Below are 11,622 nucleotides of genomic sequence, written 5' to 3'. Positions count from 1 at the left end.
GGCTCCGCCGGAAAAAAGGGGGACAGAGGCCAGGGAATCACCTTAGACAAATCTCAGTAGCATTTTACCCGCCCCCAGAAGCGTTCATCCGTGACTATTCTCACGTAGGCAGCGGGAAGCAGCGCGGCCACCAAGCGGCCAGGACCCGGGGAGGAGGAAGAGGAGGGGAGGGCACGGACGCCGGCGCCGCTGCCATGGTCCCGCTGCCGGTGCGTCGCGCGCTCCTCGCCGCCGCCCTGGGCTCCGCCGGCCGCCGGCGCTTCCCCCGTCACCATGGTAACCGTCCCCCGCCGGGGGCAGCCCCGCTGAGCCCCGGCCCCGTCTCTCCTCCCCCCACAGCGCCAGCGCGGCCCTCCTCGGGCGCGGGGGGGCAGGAGGAGGCCGAGGGTCCCAGCCGGGTCACCGCCATGCTGCGGCACCTGCTGCTCAAGCTGCGGGCCACCGGGCCGGTGACGGTGGCCGAGTACATGCGGGAGGCGCTTACCAACCCAGGCCAGGTGCGGGCGGGGCCGGGCCGGGCCGGGGGCTCCGGGCCGTGGCGGGCGGAGAGCGGCCCCGCCGCGGCGCTGAGCGGGCCCCGGCTCCTCACCCCTCTCCCCCCCGCAGGGTTACTACACGCGCCGCGGCGGCATCGGCGAAAGCGGGGATTTCGTCACCTCACCTGAAATAAGTCAGGTGTTTGGCGAGGTAGCGCATCGCTCCCTGTCTCTAAAATAACTTTGTTTCGTTCTTAAGCTGGCAGTGATTTCCCAGCCGGTGTTCGCGTGTGTCACCAGCGTCAGAACACCTGGCTAGCAGTGACGAGTGACGGACACGAAGCCTCAAGTTACTTCCCAAAAGAAAAATTGGGTTTGGAGGAGGAAAGAGGCATTTTGTTTTTCTGGGAGATCAGGGAGTCCTTTTATGTGTTATAGTCTGGGACACTGTTTGTGCCCAGTAACACTTACTTTCACACAGAACTTGTTTATAAAAAAAAAAAAAAAAAGTTATAGTAGTTCCCCAGTATGAAAACTCTACTCCAAAATCATTTTCACATTTTGGCCTGGTTCACTCTGGTTTGTGCATCATTTCCAGTGGTGAAGACTGTTAAAGGCTGTTCTCGACGACACTTTGGTAAACGCGTTGTCGTGAAGAACAGCTGTTTGGAAGCACTTGGGCCGTGACCTGCCTTTGAGCCTTAAGTAAAAGTTCTTGCACCAGCCGGAAAAGAGTCCCACCCGTTCACCGATGGAGAGTTGCTGCTGCTGGGCTGACAACAGACAATTGTGATTTTATTACATAAAGAGGGCAAAGTCATGTATCGTGATGATTTTTCACAACTTTAAAATCCTGAGAGAGAATATCGCATACCTTAGTTACTATCGTGCAAAAGGCAGGTATCGCTTCTCACAAGTTTTCAAATACTACCGTAACTCTTTCTTTGTTTCTCACTGTCAGTTAATAGGAATATGGTATATTAGCGAATGGATAGCCATGGGCAAACCTAAAGCATTCCAGCTGGTGGAACTGGGCCCAGGGAGGGGCACTCTTACCGATGATATATTACGGGTAGGTGAAAACTAGTATTAATATTCTCTATTTCTGGCTTTATTCTGTGGCTACGCTGAAATCTGAAGGAACGAAGTTTTGCTGTCAGGGTTTAGCCATCCTTAGTAACCAAATAATTTCACTCAGGACATTTGCATCTTAGAATCTAATTAGAATGTATGCAAGTTTCTGCTCTTCAGCAGAGATCAGGTGTCTCATTTGAAAGCTGAACATGGCCCAGTGTGTGCACACTGTGCAGACACGCGTGTAATCTTTCAAACACTACCTGATAGAAGGGGAGGGTGGGAATATTCCATTACAAATTATTTCTATACAGAAAAGCATTATCCAAACTGAAATCCATTTGGGAGGGTGCTGCTGTGTGTAATGGGGAGGGTGGCCTCAGTGCAAGCAATGGGAGGAAGTGGAGGAGGACAATAACACAGGAGTAAAGTTGTGTGGGTTCCTTTGGGGATTTCAGGAGCTTATTTCTTTTGAGTTAAACCTTTCTGTTCTGCCATGCTTGTACGGCTATTAATTAAAATCTACTGATTCAAAAACAAATCGCTAACATGATTTAGTACCTCAGAAAAACTTTAATTGTATTTATATATGTTAATGAGAACTCTAATACCCACAGTGAAATGTACAATGTTGAGCACTTTTTGTTTATGGTGTCTGGGAAAACCAAACCATTTTTCTCCTAATGCTAAACCCACTGCAAGTATCAGAGGAGCCACTCACTTTCAGGCTATTACTACTCTAAATTAGCATTTCATGTTGCTATCCTTACAACTATATAACATGTACTGTACTTTGCCAACTTTATTAAAAGTGTAGCAGCTTTTATTAAAATTAAGAAATTCCCATTTCCTTCTGGAGGAGCAAAATGCAGTCTTTCACTGAGAGTATTTTCTTAAAGGAAAGCCAACTAAATCTTATCTTGAATATAAATAATGAGATTAAAAGTTGATTCCTAAACCTTTAATATATACAGCATGTGACTGGGCCTAATAGAATTCATCTGCCTTTATAGGTCTTCAACCAGCTTGCCTCTTTACTAAGTAAATGTGATGTCTCTATACATCTGGTAGAAGTGAGTCCCAAACTCAGTGAGATCCAAGCACTGATGCTGACAGGAGGGAAGGTGCAGTCAAACCCCGAGGACAAGTCTGCTTACATGAAAGGCATTAGCAAAACTGGAATTCCCATCTTCTGGTACAGAGACATTCAAGATGTGCCACCAGGTAAGGAGCTTGAACGTCTTGTTACAAAGATGGCGTCCTTCCTCCGTTTGCAGCTTTTGATAACAGAGGACATCTCTGCTAGCTTTCATAATGGATAGAAGAGTAGTTAATACACATATTTGTTCTTAGTTCTTATATAAGTCCAAGGCAGGATCTTAACTCATTTTCATAACTGCTATCTATTCTCACTACCTTCATTTTGGGACAGTTACCTAATTTCATGTATTCTGACTTTTTCTTTTCATGGGAAACCATTTACGGGCTTTCCCTGAATCTGCTTTCATGAGATGCCAATCTAAAATTCATGGACTGGAAGCTAGACCTAGCTGTAGAAATGCTGTCTTTGATGTATCTGAGCTGGAAGTAGTGATAATTATTTCACAACCACATTAACTAGCTTAATTCATCAAGATGCATAAAAATATTTTAATTTTCAACTGGAAACAGCTATGGAAGCATTAATAATTTAATGCATTCTTTTTTACTTTCCCGCAGGCTACAGCTTTTACCTAGCACACGAGTTCTTTGATGCCCTGCCAATACATAAGTTTCAGGTATAGCAAGAAGATTATTGTAATTGTGATCATTAGCTTAAATGCCTATTCTCTTTGAGGAAGAACAGAATTAGGGTGCCAAACTAGACACATGCGTTGTCTATGGTGATAAAATATTTCTAACTGATCTTGGACAAATAAGGCTTAATTCAGCTGATAACTGTAGAATTAGTAATTATTCTTGAATGGAAGAACTTGTAGAAAGCTAGATTTCTTTTTGCTTAGACAAGTCTCAAGTTTATTTCTTATGTTACGCTAATAAGTTTTTAATTTCAGCGTTATTTTATGTACCACTACTAAACAAAGACAATGCTCTGAAGGGCTTTCATTTGAATGTTAATGAGAATAGCAAAATAAAGGCTAGTTAGGATTCAGAATAAACTTTCAACTTCAGTTTGATAATCTATGAAAATCACTGGAAAAATAAGTTTATTTTTTGATAAGTTAAAGGTTGCACTGCCAATAAAAGAGGCAGCATTTTTCTCAACAGCATCATTCATTCCTTTCAAGTATAATTAGACTGGACTCTGCCACAAACTTTTTCCAAGGCAGTTATTGGGATTAAACAGAAGTGAATAATTGTTGTTAATAGCATATAATGTTCTTAAAACTTCTGTGAAAATGCTTGATGCATCAGTTCAATTCAAAATGCAAGATACTGTGTCTACCCACTAGAGCATAAAATGAGTCCTCTGGGTTCATTCAACAGAGAACAGAGAAAGGCTGGCGTGAGGTGTTGGTTGACATAGATCCAGAAGTTCCTGACCAGCTGCGGTTTGTCCTGTCACCATCCAGTACCCCCGCAACAGAAAATTTTATTCAGGTAAGGTTATGGCCACTGGAGCTCGTACTTTACTAACTCTTTCAAGTACATTTGCTCATTCTCAGTTACTCTGACAGCAAGAGGAGGGCTGTCAAGTCTATAAATGAATAAATTTAATCACAGCATTTAACTTTGCTGTGAAAATAAAGCACAAGAATAAACACATACATCAAGACTTGCAAAAAAATCAGAGTTTAGACAGACAAAACGCTTCAGAGAGCAAACAGCAAGTGACAGGGAGAGCTCTGCGTTGCATGTGTCACATCACCATCTCAACAGCAGCCCTGCCTAAGTGACACTCTCAACCTGCCATTTGTGTATTCAGTGCATCTGGGTACTGCTGTGCTGACCTTTAATGGAAAGTGTCCAAGATTTTTGTTTTTCTAAAGTTCACTGGAGTCTTAAAAGTTACAAAATGAAGTAGTTGAGATTAAAATCAACTACAGTGTTTCACACAGAAAGGCCCTTTCACAGGGTGTGCACAGCTGAAGAGCTGTTTTCATTCTTTCCATACCACAGCAATGCAGTGTCACCTGACGCAAGTATTCTTACGTGTTACAAAAAGGTTCGTGTCAGTTGACTATAGGTTCCAGAAGAGATGACTGAAATCCACCACTCTGAAAACACAAATTGAAAATGATGGTTAGCAGAAACTAGCTTAAGCTCCAGTAGCCTTGAATACACCCCCTGCACCTCTGTGCCCCAGTGAAGCAGTGACATTCCCAAGACAGCAAGTGTGAAGAACTCTTGCCCTGTACGTGTTTGCTAATGCAGGTGTTTTGATATTTGAACTCTGCGCTAGCCTGAAGAAACGAGAGATCATGTGGAAGTGTGTCCTGAGGCTGGTGTCATCATTCAGAGGCTTGCCTGTCGTATAGAAAAGGATGGTGGGGCTGCGCTGGTTGCTGATTACGGTCATGATGGAACCAAAACTGACACTTTCCGGGTAAGTCATTTACCCTGAAATAATAAGCCAAAATACTCTATTATCTTTTATTTTTCACTTGGATCATTAAGTTGTTGTAAGAGAAAGGTCTCGGGTAGCAAAAAACGCATTATGCTGCAATCATACAACTGATTGAGTTCTTATTTAATCAGTACCCATAAGGGTTCCTTTCAGATGGAAAGGATAATCCTAGTCTTTGCTAGATTTATCTCAAATTTTCAAAGTATAATTTGCTATTCTCACCACTCACATACACAATTTAGTCTTTGCTAGCTTCAGCAATTTAATTTTTCAGGGTTTCCGGAATCATAAACTTCATGATGTACTGAAAGCTCCGGGTACAGCAGACCTGACAGCAGATGTTGATTTCAGCTATCTTCGAAAGATGACACAGGGAAGAACAGCCACATTAGGCCCCATAAAACAGCGGGAGTTTTTAAAAAACATGGGCATTGACCTCCGATTGCAGGTACCATAGTATTTACAGCTACATAAACGCTCCTAATCCACAAGCAACGCTCTTAAGCAGCAAGAGAGCTTTTATAAAAAACTGATTTTTAAAAGAAAGTTTTTTCAAAGCAACCTATAGGTGTGAGATTAACAAGCTGCTTCTCCTAGATATAAGTTACTCTGGATCCCTTCACAGTAAACTGATCATATTACAGTTAGGAGTATTTAATGCAAAACTTTGCTACATACATCAATGTATGAGCTCCACCAGGGATCTCACCAGTTGTACTCAATGTTATGGCAGTTACACTAATGTAAGTGAAAAGGATGCAACAAGAGATTCAGGCATGAAGGAATTTATAGGAAAGCAGGAAGGGCTGTAGCTTACGTGTTTTGTTTTTAGGTGCTCTTGCAGAATTCACGTGACACAGCAACTCACGAGCAGTTACTTCACAGCTATGATATGCTGATGAATCCCAAGGAGATGGGGGACCGATTTAACTTTTTTGCCCTGCTGCCTCACCACAGACTTGCAGATCCTGACAAGAAACATAAGCCAGAATCAAAGTCTCCCGTAGCGCCTGTTGCTGGATTTGGTGAACTCTTACTGAAGTAATTTCAAATACCGTAGCAAAATGTCTAATAGTAACAGCTTGCAATAGCAATTTATTAAATTAAAAAAGAAAATCAAAGTAAAAGGAAGAGTCCTGCATTTTATGGTTTCACATGCTGAATGTTTTGCAGTAATGTAATCCGCATATAGCTACATACACAGTAAGGTAAGAACTAAGTATTTTTATCTAGCTTTAAACTGAAAGCACATGAAATGTCACATTACTTCTCCAGGCAATTTTCTCACACAAATCTGTGCTTCAGGGCCTAGCCACATTTTGGTAAGGAGTGCTATTTCAGAGTTAAACTTAGTGAAGCACACTAAACCTACTGACAGACCTATTCAAAGCAGTATGTGTAGAAACCAAACACTGCACATACAGAAACCAGCAAACACAGAGCAGAGAATGAACCATGTTTCAGGGGTCTTACAATGGAGCCGAGTGAAGTGTTTACTAGTGGAATCAAGTTAAAACATGTCAGTAACAAACAAATGTGCTAGGAGACTTCGAATGTACTCAGCTTTGGTACTTGCTTAAAAAACGAGATGCCCTGACATTTTTAAAGATATTTTTATAAAGAGAACAGTGACAGGAACCATGTGGAGTTATTAGTTCCAAAGCACCTGCTAACAGAATTACCACAGCAAGTCATATCTAATGACAAATCCACAACCAAGAAAGCATAACAAAACATTTACTTCTAACACATGATAGGAGAGATAATTCATTTGAATAAAAAGAACAAGTCTAATAGGGAAATAAATTTTATTTTCAAGCTTATCAGAGGATATTTACAAACAATGGGATGTATAAAAATATAAAAGTACTTGACAGTGTCCTTTTGAGGCTATAAATTTTACATGAGCTTTTTTCTAGCATCATCATAGCACTATTTCTTGAATGAATGCAACTTACTTCATCTAGGGTTAAGGATATTAAACACTGTAACCTACTGCTGTCAAAGTTTGCAGTAAAGGTAGAAAAAAGGGAATAAAAAACTCAGCTATTTTTACTACTCTGAAGAAAGTTTACTCCTAATGTATGCCTGATTTTTTGGTTCCTTGACTATTTGCTGCTTGTGGCTTCTATTGTCTGGCCCCATAAGTCCACATATATGCTCAGGCAATCTCCAAAGGCCAACAGTTTTTTTTTTTGGTTTTTTTTTTAAATACAACTTGAAGAATAAATAGCTCATATAATATTTTGGAGCAGAGCAGACTTCTTGGGGAGAGACATCAGCCAGACCTTCTACTTCATTGTTGTCCCCTCCTTCCTCTATTCCTGTTGTGCTTTTTCAAGTGACCAAGCTGGCTTTTTTCCTCCTTTAAAACAAAACAAACGAAAAAAAAAAAACCCCACAGGAAAATTTGAAGTGACAGCTCAAGTATTAAATCTGGTTTAAAAACCAGACCATATCTACATTATTATAGTTAGGATGGAAGACAGCAATGGCTTCACTGAAATTTGGTCACTTGAGCAGTGGAAGTTGAAAAAAAGCACTGCTTCCCTTGCCAAGCCTGGACAAACACCAGACTACCAACTTCATAGGTGATTGTTCTGGTTCCAAAGATGAAAAGTAGTGCCTCTCTGAAGAATCAGTCCTGCCTTAACAGGATGACAACGTTAAGGGACAAATTCTGCCCCTTTGGAATTCCTTAGCACTGCCTTGACAGCACAGAAGGGGAGGATGACCCCCAATGTAGGAGGGGCAGGGACAGCCATCAGGCAAGTCCCCTGCACAAACCTGAGAAAAACCATGTGCAAGGAGAGAGGACTCGTGGTGGTCAGAAGGGCTGAAACACTCTGCCCACTGCTGGCTGTAGGAAACTGCCATAGAGATTGCACCAATGTTTTGTACGGAGTTTGGTATATCCTAGCCAAAGCTCAGCCTTTACCAACTTAAGACACCTACAAAATGCAGTGGCGGTTAGATTAAAGGCAACAGGAAAAGAAAAGGTGGGTTAAAGACCCAAACCTACCTGTGGGTACATACTTTTGCAACTGCCACTGACTTAACTGCAAGGTCACTGTCATTGCAAGCAGCTGCCAGCCCTAAAATAACCGTGTAAAATTTTATGTATATCTAAGACATAGAAAAAGTCTGCTCACCTGCTTCCTTACCTGAATAACAACAGTAGAAAAAAAATACTTATCTACACATACACACACAAAACATATCTTTGTAGGATAGAGAGGAGATACCCCAAAGCCTCTCACTGACTTTGCAGTTCAAGCCTGTAGAGTATTTTAAAAGCATTTCAAACCAAGCTCCAGTTAAGCAGCTTGGCACACTGGGTATGTACAGCCATTCAGGTCCTTCCAGCAGCACAATGCTGTTATCCCACACAAAAGGAAAGATTTCACCTTTCACCTTTCTGTTTTTTAAAATAGGACAAAAAAAACCCTCTTTGCATTTAGCATTCACAGCCTCAAACTTCTTTGAAATAGCATGAACTTTATATGTTACACCATCCTCTGAGGGAATAATTTCCAATTTTCAAAGAATACTGCTGCTTCCTCTCTGTTGTGCCACAAGTCCAGTAAGCGGTTGGGAATCCATCAACTGAGGCATCTGCATAAAAAAACTGAATTAGGAGTTGGGTTTGGACTCTTCATTCAAGAGAATGAAGGGGGGTGGGGGGTGCTGCAGGTTTAGGTCAAAAGGCAAAGCCCTTTCTCCTACAATCCAGCTGCCCTGGCAGAAGCAACAGGCGATTTGATATCCACTGTTACTCCTTGGTTTTGAGCAGAGTTAAGATACAAGCTAGCAGGCTACAAACTACTCCTGATGTAACTCCAGGAAACCTTAGAAAAATATTAGAAAAAATTTAAAATCTAATTACTCAAAACAGAAGAAAGCTGCATGTATTTTTCCCTATTCTTCCACAGCCTTCTGCTAGAAGCTGTTTTTCCAGAGTGAAAGCATTTCCAGATGCTACATCAAGTCTTGTGTACTCTCTGCGCATTACTTGCGTAGTTTTAAGGCAAAATGCCTTTGTTGTGTATCAGTGACGTGTGCCAGCCTTGCACAGCAACACACTGTTGTGGCTTATTGTTCTGTTTTAACAGACGAAATAAAGGACTAGCATAGCTTTGATTGTCATCTCTTTAGATTGTCAGCCAGGATTTCAAGAGGAATGTAAGAAGTTATGGGGTTTTCTTTTTTGGGGGTATCTGGAAAAAGTTCAGTTAGGGCAAAGACACACACATTTAACTGTCTTAACAGCAGCAAATTATTCCTTCATCTATGAAGCTGTATTTGACCTAAACCACCATGTTTTGCTATTAGCCAAGGTATTCTCCACTGATTTCTTTTTAACAGTCTCTTTTCACCATGCATAGTTTAGGAAATGGGAGATGTATCTAAAAAACAGAAAACAGTCCTCTATGGCCTAGTAAATAGGGATTAGAAAACCATTATAAAATTCTTATTGTGTAGGCTATTTAAAAAAAAAAAACAAACTTGAAAAACACACAAACTGTTCAATCTGTACACATTACACCTCCGTAATGGCTTTGTAGCCACACAGCTCGGTGAAATGTTACCCAATGGGGTTTATCCCACTGTCTGGTAACTACTCATAGTTTAAGTCAGAGATGGAGAAAAGCTTGTCAGACGACAGTCTATTCCCATGCCAATGCAGGATCCTCTGGGGCTGTGTACACTGAACTATGTGTACAGCATTCAGAAAGAACAACAGTCATTCCAAAACTTATCTTCAGTTTCTGTCTGGAGTGTCCTTTGCTGCAATTTAGCGTAATGAATAAATCAAGGGTCTTCTTCCATGTCATCTGGATTAGGAGCCATAATAAAATGCTGGGGGTACTCAAGGTTGTGTTCATAAGCATGTTCTTTCCAGCGTGCATCATCACTCTCATGGGTAATGTAACGCTCTCCAATGCGCGTTTCAAATTCTCTGAGGTCAAGCCAAGTCTGATAATCCTAAGGAGCAAAAGAGATTTAAGGAAGCGGTTTAAGGAACAGCAGCATTACATTCCCACAGATAAATTCTACAGTTTGTCTCCACTTTTAGTATTAATAGCCATAAGATATAATCAACAAGATCTGTTAGAAACAAACAAAAAACCCACAAAACAAACACCATCCCCCTCCAAATACCCCAACAGAGTATCCATAAAAAAAATGGTTCAAAATTAAATAGACTGGTATCTAAGGGTATAATACTGCTAAACGTGAAATCTTTTTGTAACAAGACAGCTATGTTAGCTTTATTATAAAAATTAATTATGTATATACACACACACGAAATTATACTCATTCCAACACTGTACTCAAAATTAATTGCATTTTCCGCTTAATATCTTTTAAGTTATTTGTGTGCATGGTTGTGTGCACATAGCATTGCCAAACCGTTGTGACAGGAACCCACATCAAAACAAGTGGAAAAACTCCAACCCAAATGACTACAAGTTACAGCACACACCAGCTTGTGTGTCCGCTTCAGCACTCAACAAACAAGGTTTGTCTCTACACTGATTTCAGTGGGACTCCATGCGCTCATCACACATTCAGGAGAGGTGGCTGAAGAGTAAAACTATGTTGGTGTCAGACAGAAGGTAAAGAGCAGGAAGGACAGTAAGACAAACTTCTCCTTGAGGAAAGAAGCATTAACAGATGGGCAGATTCTGGAACACGTAAAATGTAAAGCTAAAACCAGAAATACTTAAGCCCCCACAAATGCTTGTTAACAAACTTTGATAGTCATAGTTTTAGTAAGCCTCTGAAGGACTTAATCCAAAAAATTATTATAAACCATTACAAACAAAGTGAAAAAGGCAGGTGGGTTTACCTGTAACCATGGGTGACTGAGGGATTTGTCAACACTGAAACGTTTTCTCATCTTCACTTGAAGCAAATTGTTTATTAAATCAATGGCTGACAAAGAAGAACAAACCAAAAATATATTGTTTAAATACTAAATCACCTCTATCATCAATCTGCTGCAGTGAAAGAGAATTTTTTAAATGAGTGTGTGTATCCAACTGAACTCTTAAATTTAACCAAGCTCTTGAATTTTACATATACCTTCGCTTATGTTAAATGAGGCTACAGAATAGGTAGGGGGTAAGCTTCCCCCAGCTTTGATGGAAACACTAAAAGCTTTACTATATTACTCAGTCTTTTTTCCCTGCTGATTTTAGTGATTTTCAGAAGTGTCTAAATAACTTGGGTATAATCTTGTGTTCCAAAATGATGTAGGTACTTCCACTATTGTATACTTTTGTGTATGTCATTCCACATCTACCCGTGTGTTAATCCTATATACATTACTAATAACAAGGCTGGCATTGAAGAGCTTTATAGAGACCAACCTCATGAACTTCTAGATTGTTCAGAACTGACACCGAGACCCAGGTTTTGTATCACTTGCTAATGTACAAAACTAAAATCCCAGATTCAACTTTGAACCATTTCTGTAATTGTAGTCTAGATAAAGTA

At 40.8% G+C, this 11,622-nt stretch overlaps 2 protein-coding genes across 4 annotated transcripts in view; one reads left to right on the top strand and one right to left on the bottom strand.

Moving 5' to 3' along the window:
* The first annotated feature begins 164 nt into the window (after positions 1–164).
* On the top strand, positions 165–6,915 carry NDUFAF7 (NADH:ubiquinone oxidoreductase complex assembly factor 7). Of its 2 annotated transcripts, XM_074144538.1 has the most exons (10): positions 195–276; positions 340–497; positions 607–687; positions 1,438–1,548; positions 2,564–2,774; positions 3,270–3,328; positions 4,038–4,151; positions 4,954–5,097; positions 5,393–5,566; positions 5,951–6,915. In XM_074144538.1, the coding sequence occupies exons 1-10, from the start codon at positions 195–197 to the stop codon at positions 6,161–6,163; spliced, it is 1,347 nt and encodes a 448-aa protein (XP_074000639.1). In that variant the 3' UTR covers positions 6,164–6,915. The 2 variants fall into 2 exon arrangements, with proteins under 2 accessions (XP_074000638.1, XP_074000639.1); XM_074144537.1 differs by having other exon boundaries at positions 165–497.
* Positions 6,916–9,626: 2,711 nt separating this feature from the next.
* PRKD3 (protein kinase D3) overlaps positions 9,627–11,622 on the bottom strand; it is a 41,307-nt gene continuing 39,311 nt past the window's right edge. Inside the window, exons 17-18 of one of the 2 annotated variants that reach the window (XM_074144536.1) lie at positions 10,973–11,058; positions 9,627–10,104 (exon numbers count right to left, since the gene is read on the bottom strand). In XM_074144536.1, coding sequence (XP_074000637.1) covers positions 9,931–10,104; positions 10,973–11,058 — 260 coding nt within the window. In that variant the 3' untranslated portion in view covers positions 9,627–9,930. The remainder of the gene's footprint in view (positions 10,105–10,972; positions 11,059–11,622) is intronic. The other variant, XM_074144534.1, reaches the window with a different exon arrangement.

This window comes from Numenius arquata, chromosome 2 (assembly GCF_964106895.1).
Source record: "Numenius arquata chromosome 2, bNumArq3.hap1.1, whole genome shotgun sequence".
In the NCBI taxonomy this organism is placed as follows: domain Eukaryota; kingdom Metazoa; phylum Chordata; class Aves; order Charadriiformes; family Scolopacidae; genus Numenius; species Numenius arquata.
Note: the sequence above shows the minus strand (reverse complement) of the source record. Positions and strands in the feature narration are given on the sequence as shown.